At 27.0% G+C, this 15,452-nt stretch overlaps 1 protein-coding gene across 6 annotated transcripts in view; it reads left to right on the forward strand.

Moving 5' to 3' along the window:
• Window positions 1-9,204, forward strand: part of LOC100161408 (receptor-mediated endocytosis protein 6 homolog) — a 9,837-nt gene extending 633 nt beyond the window's left edge. For 3 of the 6 annotated variants that reach the window (XM_029491776.1, XM_008189771.3, XM_003247806.4), the window contains exons 2-25: window positions 375-500; window positions 691-867; window positions 924-1,156; window positions 1,454-1,621; window positions 1,872-2,091; window positions 2,167-2,526; window positions 2,587-2,755; window positions 4,186-4,476; window positions 4,601-4,759; window positions 4,826-4,978; window positions 5,364-5,524; window positions 5,598-5,707; window positions 5,854-5,933; window positions 6,052-6,341; window positions 6,408-6,754; window positions 6,817-6,902; window positions 6,986-7,230; window positions 7,323-7,465; window positions 7,553-7,666; window positions 7,740-7,951; window positions 8,107-8,221; window positions 8,299-8,371; window positions 8,434-8,637; window positions 8,710-8,851. In XM_029491776.1, coding sequence (XP_029347636.1) covers window positions 390-500; window positions 691-867; window positions 924-1,156; window positions 1,454-1,621; window positions 1,872-2,091; window positions 2,167-2,526; window positions 2,587-2,755; window positions 4,186-4,476; window positions 4,601-4,759; window positions 4,826-4,978; window positions 5,364-5,524; window positions 5,598-5,707; window positions 5,854-5,933; window positions 6,052-6,341; window positions 6,408-6,754; window positions 6,817-6,902; window positions 6,986-7,230; window positions 7,323-7,465; window positions 7,553-7,666; window positions 7,740-7,951; window positions 8,107-8,221; window positions 8,299-8,371; window positions 8,434-8,637; window positions 8,710-8,841 — 4,353 coding nt within the window. In that variant the 5' untranslated portion in view covers window positions 375-389 and the 3' untranslated portion in view covers window positions 8,842-8,851. Of the gene's footprint in view, window positions 1-65; window positions 80-154; window positions 284-374; window positions 501-690; window positions 868-923; window positions 1,157-1,453; window positions 1,622-1,871; window positions 2,092-2,166; window positions 2,527-2,586; window positions 2,756-4,185; window positions 4,477-4,600; window positions 4,760-4,825; window positions 4,979-5,363; window positions 5,525-5,597; window positions 5,708-5,853; window positions 5,934-6,051; window positions 6,342-6,407; window positions 6,755-6,816; window positions 6,903-6,985; window positions 7,231-7,322; window positions 7,466-7,552; window positions 7,667-7,739; window positions 7,952-8,106; window positions 8,222-8,298; window positions 8,372-8,433; window positions 8,638-8,709 lie in introns of those variants that run through there. The other 3 variants (XM_029491775.1, XM_029491774.1, XM_008189772.3) reach the window with 3 other exon arrangements.
• Window positions 9,205-15,452: the final 6,248 nt, after the last annotated feature.

Genomic DNA, 15,452 nt, shown 5'->3' on the forward strand with positions numbered 1-15,452 from the left:
GATTATAATTGGATACCTGTTGTTATGAAATAATAATGTTTTAATCGTTTGTAAATCGTGACCAGAAGTAATAGAAGAAGTAATAATAATTATTATAATAACGATAAAAAAAATTACACTAAACAAACACATATGTTTGATGTTTGACATTGTGTATTTTAAAATGATTATTAAAATGCTTTAATCAACTCCCTTCATTAGTCGTTATTCTTTAAGTACCAATTGCGACTACGATCTAAGATTATTTCTTGCCGAATGAAAGTTTTAAAAATAAAACCACTAGGTATCTTTTATGATAATGTCCTTATTAGGCTACACAATTAGCTGGCTAATGAAATGAATTAATTAAGTTTGTGTTTCTGTGTTGTGAATAGAAAACCAAAGCAATTATGGAAGATCAAACTTTATTGCAAGATCTCATGGAATTGGCCACACATATGCGACAAGAACGACTCTTCACTCAATACGAGTTGAACAATTTGCAAACATTGAACGAACAGGTGAATGTTTATAAATTACTGTAATATTGGTCAAAAAAAACTTATAACATAACAAGAGTGAATTTGTTATGTTATAAGTTTTATTGTTTAAAGTCTTATGTTGACACGTTTTGTTTAATCATGTAACTGACCTATTATAGTATTATGAACAATTTGTTGAATTTTAATTGACAAATATTTTTATTAACAGGTAATTAGTGTATCGAATAGATTGGCCCAAGAAGCGTGGATAACAACTCAACAGCGAATAAATCTCAACAAATTAGTCTTGTCAAATCCAGATTGTACCCCTGCTGATTGTTGTGAAACTGCTCAACATCTGGACGATGCACATTTTGTCGAAGTGCATGAATCAATTGGCTACGATGTAAGTCTGTATTTATATAATAAATAAACAAAATAATTAATACATTTCGTTTATAGAATGCACAAGGATTTGGTGTTCTAGTGCAAAAATTGCGTAAAAATCCAAAATTACTAGCAAACTGTTTAGCTGCTGGAGACCGATTATTTACTAACAAAATGCCAGAGGTTATTAATTGTACCTTATCTGGAGTGTTTGGATCTTGTTTGATGGCCGAGGATAATGTTTTAATATTAAAATTACTCAGACATTTAGCCGTGTTACAGTTAATACCTGCAGATAACCCTCGCAGGTTTGCCGTTTTGATAACGTAGAATATTGTTGACTCCAAAATCCACACTTGTGATAAAATAATCGCACATTTTTTTAAATTGTTGTATTTATAACCCTACACTTATAATGATGTATAATCTATTGTTTATTACCTATTTATACTTATTCAAAAAAATGAATTCATAAAGTGTGCAGTTTTTGGATGCAACCTAGAATATAATATATAATTGTATAATGTGTGTGTTTATATTATTATACCTATGTTATGATGGTAATTAAAAACAAAGAAATAATAATAAATGCATAAATATTTCAGGGTATTAAGTCATGGATCGTGTGCTTTTTCAAGATTATATTCAGCATTCCATGGAAGTTTATTTTCCGCAAAATTATTTTTGACTGCTGCCTTTCATGATCCCATTATGCAGTTGTTAAAAGACGAGGAAAAGTACCTTGATATTGATCCGGATAAAGCTCAACTAAGGTAAATATATCATCAACCTGATTTCCAAATCAATTTGATAAATCAAATATATTGACATATAATTGTTTGAATTTAATTGAATTTAATTATAAATTTCAAAAACCTAGTATTCAATATGATATCTATATTAAAACATAGGTTTTTATTTTTATTATTATTTATAAAGATATTTTCAATCTGTTAACTAAAACAATAGGAAAATTTGGTACATAGTAACAAAATCTGAATATGTATTAATTTTAAATTTTAGATTTTCCCATCTTAGAACATGCAATCGCGAAGAAAGTTCAGAATATAATTTAAAACTACAAAACTATAGAAAATCTATTGTAGAACAACTGGTAGCAATTGCTTCAAAATTTATTAATAGCCTCAATGAAAGTCTTTACTGCTTTCCGAGCTCAGTGTGTTGGCTTGTGAGGCAAATTCATACGCTATTAACTGCTGGAAGTACTTTAACTGAAAAACAAGTATTTCATATTTTGCATTTTGTATTTTATTATTTGACTTGAATGTATGAAAAATGTATTTATATTTTATTTTAGATTTATGGTATTTGTGTAAATCTAGTTTTTACATATTTTATTTGTCCAGCAATCGTAAACCCTGAACCACATGGAATTACTGATGCTGATATTACTCAAATCGCACGTTATAATCTTATTCAAGTAGCTAATATAATTCAAATGTTGGCCATGTACAAATATGAACCAATCGATAACAAATTTCAAGATTTGTATCAGCACTTCAATAAGGATTGCATTTCTAGCTTAATGGAAGCTCTATTAAAAACATCATCACGAAATTCTTTAAATGATGAAAATCTAACTGTTAATTCTAATGTTAAATTAGAAAACTTAATTAGATCAGTTGCATTATTTACCGAAGAGGAACTTCAAACTTTTGTAAGCACTTCAAATCAACTATAACTATAAAGTGTAAACACTTAAAAATTGCTTTTTTAGGTAAATTTCCTAAATGTGGTTTCAAATGATGGAACATTGAGTGAGTCAGATAAAAAAGAATTGGCTGATTTGCTGATGAATATGCCAATAATGTGGCCTGATAATAATTCAAATGATAAATTTCAATTACCCACCGAGCAGAAAAAGCTAGGGATACTTAGTAAAACTGGTAAGAAACCTATTTTACACTTTTTTTTTATCTTTTGTGTGTATATAATATATTATTATATATACCACTGTAAATATGCAGAGAACTATACAAAATCTCAGTAAAGAACATTAATTCTAAAAATAAAATAATATATCTAAATTGATTAATGTACTTACCACATACTACTAGTAAATTAAGTGTTACTATTAATTATATTTAGAGACAAAGTTAGCTAGCCTTGTATCAATATCTACAAATATTGCAATCAAAATAAATTAAATAAATTATACTACAAAAATGTATGTTTATTTATTTTTAAATACAAACAAATTATTGAGACTTCCACATAATATTATATAATATAATAATTTAATTGCTATTATTGATCCTAAAATGGGGACACAATTTAATTGGTTTTATTCAGTGGCGAACTGAACTCGAAAGAATTGGCCTGGGAATATCGCAATTCAAGGCGGCCCTATTTAATTACAGTCACCTATCACCATCATTTTTAATTTAACATGTCATTTTTCTATCTAAAATTTTCCAACACATATTGAATTTTAGATTCTGAGCAGAGCGATTGATGCATTGATTTTACAATGATGTGTGTCTTCTTTTTTTTTTATCTTTGTACACCAGGAGTTCTCATAATATTTGGTTTACGGCGCCCTATTTAAACCAATGTTTTATCAGGGAGCCCTTCTTCAAGTCATATCATGGTTAATCATAAAAGATAAAAACCAGTAAAAATTGTAATGGGAAATATTATGAAAATATTTATTTTATTTAAATTATACATAATTTATACATTTTTATTAAAACATAATCATAATCATTTCCATCATCGTCACTGTTGGGTTTGCAAATTTATTTTTCGACTATAAAAAATTCTACTCCAGTGTGGCTGTGTAAAGAAACCGCGATGCACACTATTTTGGAACAATTTTCAATTTCAGTACCTTTTCAAACATGAAAAGCGAATCTAAAATTTTGTATTCAAGAGGTTAAATTTGAATATTGCCTGTATTTTTCACTTTTAAAAGCTTCAGGGAAACAAAAACAAAAAATTAAGAGAAAATGCGAAACTTTATACAAAATCAGTTTTTGACATAATTAATTTTGTTTTTTAATCTAACTAAATACCCGTGTGTACATTCACTGAATGTATTTTCTATACACCATACAATTTTCAAAATATTTTGACTCTTTATGAGATATTTATAGCTATTTGCATATTTGCATATTCACTCTTATTTTATTTTCTTGGTAATACTGTTACTTTTATTAAACTTATTAGTATAATTGTATTTTTTTATTGTGATCTGTTTCTTATATCATATCAATAGAGGCTTAAGTGATTAACCCAATATTATTTGATATTTTTAAATTCTATAAATCATTGTTATTATTGGCGAATAAATAAATATTATAATTGTATATTTTAGCTGCATCGTCTCTTGGAAAAGTATTACCAAATACAAATATTTTAAATTTTTCTAATTCAGAAGGGTTTAATGATGATGATGACAAATTTAAAAAAGATTTTGATCAAAAAGTTCTTATTGTTCCATTTGAGAATACATTTAACTCAGGCATTGGCTTGTTACCTGAGCATAAGGTTTTAGAAATTGAAAAATTAAACCTCGAAGAAGATGGCGAACAAAACAATAAACTGTATGAAATTATAAAAAAAAAAGAAAAACCCCTACATTCTGTATCGCATGAAGGTTCTATTGGTAAGAATTAATAAATAATAATTAGTTAACAGTTTTAGTATCATAAAAACAATGATTGTTCTTGTAAACAACATTTATTTTATAACAACTAAATATATATATTTTATTTTTTTTTTATTTTAAGTGGACACTGGAAATACTAGTGATTATTTAGAAGTTGTCTCAGAGGCTGCATCAAACCATAGTGTTCCGTCATCTGTAGAACTTGACCAGGACCAAAATGATAATTTATCAGACATGATTTCTGCAAATGTATCAGGACGAGGAACACCGAATATATCAGGTTAATTTTGTTTATAATTATGTTTTTATATAAAAAATATTAAGTTATATTTATTTAATTAATTAGGGCGTGATACACCATCATCTCAAGTAACAGAAAATGAAGATATAGCTAATGGTCCTCCAACACCATCTGCTCGTATAAATCCATCAGCAAAACAATGTAAATTTGATCTAGATGATAAATTTGGCAAATTTGAAATAAAATCTAAGATGCAAGGTAAACATATTTTTGATGAATACTTAAATACTTTTTAATTATTTTATATGTATGATGATATTTTATTGGAGTTGCTATGTAAAGGATCATGCGTTCAAAGTCCTAAGTCACAACTTTTAGAAAGATCAGAAACATAATATTCTATAAAAAATGTCCTAGGACCTTATAAATTAAAATATAGATTAACACGACTACATTTAAAATCATAACACTTTATTAAGTGGTATCCTTTATAGATATGCTATCAGTAGTTTTTATAAAACTAAATTTAAATTATGAAAAAATGATGTTAAACATTTTTACTCAAATATTTGGGTTGAAAGAATATCAAATAATAAATAATAAATTCCAATCTTGATGGCAATTTAATTTTACAAATATTAAGGGATGGGACGTGATGAAACCACATCGTCCATGGTATCAGACACGTGGAGTATGGATGTTTTAGCAAGTGATAATGAAATACTCGACCAATCTGATAGATCTCAAATTAGTGTTCAACTTCCACCACCACCACAATCACAAGCCATTCCTAATAATCAACAAGTTAATAGTTTTTATCTATTTTAAATATTTTTTGATTTAACTTGATTACTAACTATAAAATTATTAAAATTAGATACTGGATATTAATGAAACTGCGTCTGAAGCCTGGAGTACAGATGTTTTTGCTTCTGACACTGATAGATTAGCTGAAGTTGATACTGACGATACAGCTAGTGTTGCGAGGTAAAGATTTTAACTTAATTATTTTAATTTTTACTTTATTGTCTTATTTTTTTTTAAATCTGATTAAGATTTATTTTCATTTTATGATTATCTACATTAATAATTTTAGTGATATTAAAATGTAATATGTTTGGTTGTAATTTTAGATCTGACGATATGTTAAGGTATGAGTTAGAAAACCGAGGTGATATAGATGGAACTGATGATTCTTCAAATTATCATTACTGTAAGTTTAAGTTTAAATATTTTTTTATTAAATCTTTTTGAACACATTTATAATTTCATACTGAAATAGTTACATTTACAGTTACATTTTATTAAAATAATTTGAATATTTATTCTAGCACCAAATGTATTTAGACCTATAGTAGAAATGCAACAAGAGAGTATTTTACGGTCGGAAACTGCTTCGTCATTTAACAATAGAGTTCAAAGACGAAAAGTGTCTGATAGTAGTGCTGAATCAAATACTAACAAATTTATTGGTTCTCCTGATGATGTCCCATCAACTAGAACTGAAACAGGTTTAAATGTATCTAGGTCTGCATTTTCTATGGTGTCCACTTCTAGTGAACAAACACCTACTGGACCACCCAAACTCTCTCATAGACCACAGCCATCGTCTAGTCAAGAAGTAAATTTATTTTAAAAATTGATTATGTTAGATTAAAGATACTGATATTTTGATTACTGGGCATAGGCTTCAGTCGATGATGGTGATACAAATTTGGGCTTACATATGAGTTCCTGTAGTTTGGCATCTACTAGTAGTAGCAGTGGCAGCAGCCTGGGAGCAAAACCCAAACCTATGCTAATGAATGGTTCAGTTGTAACAATGAAAACTAGTACTAATACTGTGCCAATTAATACAAAAATGGGAAATAATAGAAATTTAATCACAAAAAGTATAAGTTTTGATAAAACAGCAGAACGTGGCGATAGAGAAGGATTTGAAGACGATAATAAAAATAAAAAAGGGTTTTTCAAAAACTTCAAAATTTCTTTTAAAAATCGCCGAGGAAAATGGTACCGAAATGATGAATTAGGGTAAATTTCATAATATATTATAATATATAGTATAAAGTGAGTACTAATATTATTATTTATAGCTATGATCCATTACAAGGCTGTAGTAATAGTAGTGGAAATGAATTAATGTTGAATAACAATTTATCCGAAAATCTTCTTCTTGATGGTTTGTTTATTATTATTTTTAGTTTTAACTATATTATGTAATTTATTTATTTTTATTATTAAATGTTATTTACTATCAAATAGAATCTTCTGAAGATATATTAGCTAAGTACCGTAAAAAGCCCAGCAATATAATGAGTACAAATGAAAAAAATTCTAGTCAAAAATCAGGAACCGCAAAGAACGATGAAGATTCTATTGAGTTAAACCAAAATATTGATTTTGAAAAATACTCATTTGATGATGCCAAAAAGAAATTGCGACTTGTGTTGAGTACTGTTGACATACAATATGTACCCTGGTGTAATGAAACCGAGTCTAAACCTATGGTAAAATTATAATAATATTAAAAAAACAAATAATAAATTTAAATTAAAAATTAAAATAATAAATAGCTATAAAAATTAATTGTTTTAAAAAGTTAAATACATGGCGAGATAAAGATAATGAAGTTGTTGGTTTATTACAATACCAACTGGCAGAAGCTACCAATCTCAACGATCATTTCATATCAGCTAGACTTCATGAAACAATTAGGTGTATGAAGATGTTTGATACACACAGGTAAGACATGGCAAATAATGACGTTGTTAAAATGCACAGATTTTTAATTTATAGTACTTAATTACTACTTTATATATTGTTTATCAGTTGTCAAAAATTAATTGGTGCATTGAAAGAGGATTATAAATCTAGAGCACCCTATATTACATATCTTGTGAAGTGTAGAAAAACATTATTAACTAGTATAGCCCAGTTAAACAGGTACTTAAACATTAAATTATATGTTGTTGAATGTGTGTGTAATTATTTCTAATTTTTATGAATTTGTTTTAAGACTGTTGGAACAAATCAAATGTGACCGTGAAGTGTGCCATCAATTTTTGATAACAAAATGTGTGCAGATATTTTTAGAACAAAACAATCAAATGATTTTGGAGTTTATTGATGAATTTGAACAAAGCAAGTTAGCTGACGAGAAAAATCAACATCTCAATAGATTTTTGTCAACACTTGAAATTGAAATGAAACGCAACAATATTTGGAAAAGTAATCTATTTTTCTAGTCTATTAAACTATAAATAATTTTTACTTGTTTCTGACTGTGTATTAATGTATTATTATACAAATTGACTAAATATTAAACTTCTTAATGATTTTATTGTTAATGTCTAAATACCAACTCTTGGTATCAAATGTTATAGGTGCTAGCTATGAACAAATTGATGATGCAAAATTGACAATTGAAAGAGCGATTATTAGTAGGGTATACACATTAGCAATGTACCCTAATGGTGATGCAGATTTTTATAGAGATCAGTAAGAGAAATTTGTTGTTTTAATTTTATTACTAACCAGTAAATATTAAACATCAATGTTTCATTATGTAATTTTAGAGTTTTACGAGAGCATATGTCTAATTTGTCCAAGAACTTAGTCCCTACGCACAATGATTTACGTATTCCTAAAGTATGTAGTCATTTATTTTAAAAAACAATGAGTAAAAATAAAAATACAATGAATTGTTTTAGGAATTTCATTTTGAATGCCCTTGGCCTTCTGCTCAAGCTGAGATTTCAGCGATTTCAGCTTACAAGACACCAAAAGACAAATTGCAATGTGTTTTTCGATGCACTACAACCCTTTTAAATCTGATGTCAATGGCCGGTGAACATGGCAATATGCATCCAGCTGCCGATGATATAGTACCAGTTCTCGTTTATGTTCTTATTAAAGTATTAACAGTTATAATTATTAATTAATACCTAGATATTTTTAAAATGTATGGTATCTTTTGTATCCTTTAGGCAAATCCTCCATCATTGTTATCTACTGTTCAGTATATAAATAGCTTCTATGGTGATCGTTTGGAAGGCGAAGAACATTATTGGTGGATACAATTTTGTGCCGCGATTGAATTTATTAAAACAATGAACTAAAAAGAAGTTTTACCAAGGTTTGTATGTGTGGTATATGCATTTTATATATTTTATGTGTATTTTTAATTTTATTATTTGTCGTCTTAAGTTAGTTAACATCTCGGTATTTTAATAGGTGTTCAGTTGTGTAAAAAAACAATACCAATATCTCATATTTAATTTGTCATTGTATTCTAATAATATTCCCAATAGTATTTGTACTGGTTTATCTGATGATGTTACTTCAATGTCTAAATCGTATATATAAATATATGTAGTTTATGAAATATTTTTAGCCAATATTCATCATTTATCATTTACGTAATTTGCCTCCTTAACTGTTATATCATATTCAACTTTATAAATAATAATGTTTATTTAATTTTACTGAAATTATTATTGTATACAAATTTTATTTAATATTATATTATAATTAATTTAAAAAATAAAATATATATTGTAAAACATTTTAAATATATATTACTGCTATACTATAAAAATATAATATTATTAATTCAATTTTACTGATACATTTATTATATTATAATTAATAATTGATTTTATTTTTAACTTATCTATTAAAAACCAGTAGTTAAGTAAATTGTTTCTTTGAATCAGAAGACTATATTTTTGTAAGAAATAAAATCTTCCAATAAATTTACACAAAAATAGAAACAAATAAACGTTCTTACCTCTTTATACTGCAAAAATCATAACTAAACTAATAAGATTAGTTAAGTGTTTTCCTTAATTAGGAGTAGTAGTGTTCACACAGATCCTCCTCTGCTGTCGGTTCAAACGGAAAAAAAAAAAGTGTTTTCCTTAATTGTATTAACAAAAATATATAACTTAAAACCACTGATATTTTGTAATGAAACTTGTTTGACATAGATACATTGTTGTAATTAAACTCAAATTTTCTTATTACAATTTAGTAATGCACGTGTAACATTAAACAACTTCCATTGAAACCAATTAAATTAATAATACAATCTCTGGGTAGTTTGGACATTTTTATACAATATACTCCCTAACCTAAGAAGGTGAATTCAAATGATAAATGGTTCTGATAATGGTGAAATAAATTCTGTAGACTGTGATGTTGATGGTTATTTAAAGTTGTTAGGAAGGTTGTAACCAGGGCTTAAAACCGTTTCCAAAATTATAGGTATAATAAAAATTTTTTTAAGAACCCGTTACTAGTTATCTTGTTCTGAGAAGTGTTGTTTACCGGTTACCGGTTACCTTACACCACAATAAAAAAGTGATTACCAGTTACCGATTTTTAACGGTTTCCAAAATATTAAAATAACCACTTACCAATTTATTAAGCGGTTTAAATACCGCTTTTCACATCACATTTTTTCATTTTTGTTATCAACTATGAATTATTTATAATTATGTTTTATAAGTTCATTATACTGTAATGTTGTTTATGATGTGAAAAAATGTTTTTTTTCTAAATTGGAGGAATGCTTACCAGTCATAATTTTATTACAATTATTTACATTACACTTAGTGTAATTTAGAAGTATTTTCACTTACGTTAAACGTAAAAGACATTTCTAGCACTGGATTTTTCATAATTAATTTAAAACTTAATAGAAAACAAGTAACAACAACAAAATATAAGACGTTTAACTTATAACTGTTCACCCGAATAACATAGGTAAACTATACAACAAGACGCCGTTCTGTTGGCTATATAGTAAGTAGTGACGGGTACTATACAAAAATACTGAAAGTGAAATACTGAATAGCAAATAATAATAATAATATTATTAATAGCAGGTAATAGACAATAGTGTAATACTACGATAAGTAGTTAGTAAATACTAAATCATATGATATATATAATATATATTATAATTATATACAATAAGTACTTTGTAGCTCATAAAATATAACCATGTGTCCATGTAGGCTGCATTACGGGAAACGGCCATAGGGAATTTCGGTAATATTAAATAATCAGTACAGAAAACAGATATAAATATATAATTTTTAATTTAAAATATAAAATATAATACACCTATATATTATTTTATAATACGCATAAACGGTATACCATTACGGCATTACCCGTATGACATATTGTACGTATTTACTATTTTATGTACAATTATATCATAAATTCATTATTTTAATATTACTGATAAAGAGAATATTTTTCTACTAAATTAAGCATAAAAACTATAAACTGAAATAAAAATAAATAATTGGTAATTGGAACAAAGTTTTTTTTTCCTCATTGTACTGGTTACCGGGTATCGCTAAAATAACGATTTTCAGAAATGTCGATAATTGGTTTTTGGGATATGACTTTATAAACTTTTGTTAATCGGTTACCGGTATCCGCTTTCCAAACTGCAGATAAATTATATAACCGGTTTAGGGTTCTAAAAATTTACGGTTTTTAACAGTTTTCGTGAAAAACCGGTAAACGGTTTTAAGCCCTGGTTGTAACATAGTTTGGCTGGAGAGTAAATGGAGGAAAAGCTGAATAACTAAAACATAAATAAGTAAAAAGGTGGGGAAGTGAGTACCGCTCTACTGTACATTAGGTGTCGTGTGGGTCACCATAATGGGTGGTACATTTGAATCCAATGATATAAATTCACAGTACACCAAAAACGATTCTTAGTGAGAACATTCTGTCAGTATAATATTATATATTATATTTTATGATATTATTGCTATTAAAGTAATTTATTTTACTAATAGTAATACATTAATACAGTAGGTTGAATACATTTTTGCCCAAAAAATTACATTTGATCATGCCATTGTGTGTCTTAATATAATAATAAACTTTAAAAGTCTCAAGTATCCATGAATAATATTTTTAAATTACAAAAAATAAACCATAGCTTATGCTGATGACATTTTTATAAATTATAATTGGTTAATCCAAAACAGAATTGACGATCACTTTAAAACTGTTGGATAATAGTAAAAGTTTGCACTCTAAATTACCAGTTACTAAAAGTACTATAGTTATTACGAGATGGCCTAAAGTTATACAAAATCTCAGAGTTGGACAATACTTATTAGAACAAGTTGAAGATGTTAAATACTTGAGAGTTCAAATATTCTACTAGAACATCTACAAGATATTACATAATGGTGACGAAGATAATTTGGTAAAGTACAAGCCATTTAGGTAAATATATAATAAATAATGTGTGTAATGTACGTAAATTAACAATAATTGCATGGGGAAATTGGGGCAGATGCTGGAATTGTGCTCGAAGGAGGATAATTTGAACGCATGGATTGAACGATTCGAGATATTTGTGTCATTAAATTAAATATATGTTCACGAAAAGCCGCTAATTTTTTCGACATTTTTATACAATGATGGGTATTTGTCCTAAGAGATTTGAGTAAGCCATTATTGAAGCTAAATTATAAGAAGTACGGCAATTAATCTAAAGCTGAATGTTATTACGAAGTGTTGTAAGTTTAAAGAGCGTAAACATTATGCTATTATAAATCAGTGATTTAATACATAATACGGGCACTTGAAAAATTATTTGAACATTGTGAATCCGGACTTTCATCAAATGATAGGTACGTCAAGAGATCAAATTAGGCGCGGATCCAGAAAATTTTAACAGGAGTTGCTAAAAAAAAATTGGTTGTACCTTTCTATTTTAGATTACGTATAGTGTATAATACAAATATATTTTATTGGTGCCTTAGACGACCCGGGGTTCCTGCCTCCCCTGATCAAGAATATTTGGTAATAAATACCTTCAATAATATTAAGCAGAGATTGCTGTCAGAAAGGTCGTTGACATTAAGAAAGTGTACGGAAATCAGCTCAGCATTTGAATCAACTGATAAAGATTTCACTAAACTGGATCTTCGTTAGTAAATTAGTTTTCATAAGATGACGAAGAAGAAAAACCACAATTATGTATGCAAAGTCTAATGTTAAATCTGATCAATAAGATAGTCATTTCAAGAGTCAAATGGGGCAATGAAAATAAGAGATTGGTTATTATACTGTAGTGGAGTAGTTGCTATGTCTAGTATGGTCTCATTCAAAATCAACTTGTAAGTATAAATCATATTCATGTTCTAATTGTTCAAAGATTGGTTATATTATAAGAAACTTTGTACAAATAAAACTGAAAATGTTCATTATATAGATTTAAATGATATAGGTAGACTTAAATTTAAGTAAATTGTTTAATCTCGACTAGGAAAGTTTTATTTCGGTTAAACCTTTTTGTGCAAAATGAGATATAAATAATGAAATAATAGCCCACATGAATTATTCCATTAGGAGTTATGGATTGTAATCGAAGATTTTACATAAATGTTTCGATGTAATTCCGTTAACGTTCGAAAGTGTCATACAAAAGTAATCTTCGGTTTTGACAGATAAGGTTGAGTCAAACATAAAACATTTGATCTATATTTAAAATAAATGATCCTAAAATCTTACCTTTTTATTTAAAAGATAGTATGAGTAAAGAGTTGGACAGATTAATGGTAGCAGATCGGAGATTTATTAATACAATACCAATACCAATACCAATTCTAGTGTTTGGGCATTGGGCTACACCTATTAGGCCTATTATAGTATTATACTCAGTATTTGCAAGTTCCTTATAAAAAGTAATTCATTCTGTTTCTTTTTCCTTAAAAAAAAATAATTCGTTTCTTTGGAAAATGAACAAGTTCCTTTTTTAGTTCCAAATAAAATAAAAATTCTTATTTAATCATTTAGGTATTGTTTTTTTTCATATGCATACTTCTTTAATTTTTAATTAAAATATAAATACCTTCAAGTAGGTACATATTTTATAATTATATTTTGAGATTTTCTTCAAATGTTAATAATTGTTGCCTAACGCGTATGTCTACTGTCTTAAATAATTATATTTTATATAGGTAGGTACTCATTTCTATATAAATTATTTAATTATAACATGAAAAATATTAATAAAGTGACTATAATGACTAATATGAGTAACGGTTAAAGTCGACACTCACTAATTGGCAATATACATTATATGATATTAGGTACAATATTAGTTTAAGAAATAACATGACTCATTGCTGGATATCCCCATGCGATGTGAATTACCTATACCTAACCTAACCTATAACTTTTCCTTAATTGTTCTCTTGTTTTTCACGTTGCTTTTGAAAACTACTGGGGAAATTTTTACTTTTGACCCCTCAAAGTACTAACTAGATTCACTTTCCTATCAAAAAAGTAACTGGCGAAGAAAATTTAAGCATTTTTATTGTCCTAAAACGTGATGACAGGCACAAAAAAATGAAAAAATGAAAAGAAAAAAACTTAATTGTAAAATCAATACACATTTACCTATCGCTTCGCTCAGAATCTAAAATTAATTATTCTGAACGTAGAATATACTATTCGTATACAAAATTATTAAATACTATGAAAATAAATTAAATTACGTTACCTACTGTTATATAATATTACTGGTAGGTACAGATTTTATTATAGTTTGAAAACTTCTTATTAGAAACCCCGAAAGTCGAAAAAAAAATTGGTGTCCTATAAACTTTTAATTATCAAGGTTTCACTGTACCTTAAATTATTAAATACCTATAAATCTTTACATTTATGTATAACTCGATTGAAAAAATGTATTACTCTTATAATTAGTTTTATGTATTTAATAATATATAATTATTATATTCAATATTTTAATTTAATTAATTACGAAATTATTTTATGAATTATTTTTAAATAATATTGCTATAAAATAAATGTTATAATATTACATAGGTAGCTACGCGCCAGCGGCCAGCTGACATTAAATCAAGGTTTACTAATTTCAACAGGAATATGTGGTTAAAATATTAGCATACAATAGTGTTGTAAATTGTAATATTGTAACAACTAACAAGTTTACAGTATCTATATATTTAAATTACATTTATTAGATTTTAAATTATGAAAATCTTTCTATGTAGGTATAAAACATTTTGAAGAGTGGGTAGAATTTTGCGTCCGAACAACAAACTTCAAAATTCAAATACAAATTAATATATTATACTTCCTGGAATATTACACTGAAGATATAATTACCCGGACAATGAATGGATTTGTTGTATAATATTTCCCAGACCATATTATAAACATAATATTATATTTATATACATTATACATATTATATACATTGAGCATTTGAATTTTGAGCACAAACCGTCAAGGGCGCCCATAGGAAAATTCTTAAGGGGGGGACAAAATTTTAATTTATCAATCCATTTATAAAACAAATTTTTAACCAATTAACCATTAAAGTATTTTATTGAATTTCTATTTAATTAATAATATAGATTCAACACGTCATAAAACATTAATTATATTAAATTTATTAAAACATTAGTTTTCAAATAAAAATTGTAAATTTCTTTTTTTAACACCAAATATATTTATTATTTGTTCTATATATTCATTCTTTTTATCTTCAATTTTTTCCCTATGTACACTTATACATAATCCATCAAGTCTATCTTCACTCATCGTAGATCTTGTCCATGTCTTTACTCTTCGTAATGTACTAAATGATCGTTCTACAGTGCATGTCCTAGGTGGCAATGTAAAATATATTATAATACCTTTCTTGACGGCAGGA

This window comes from Acyrthosiphon pisum, chromosome A3 (genome assembly GCF_005508785.2).
Source record: "Acyrthosiphon pisum isolate AL4f chromosome A3, pea_aphid_22Mar2018_4r6ur, whole genome shotgun sequence".
NCBI classification, from domain to species: Eukaryota; Metazoa; Arthropoda; class Insecta; order Hemiptera; family Aphididae; genus Acyrthosiphon; species Acyrthosiphon pisum.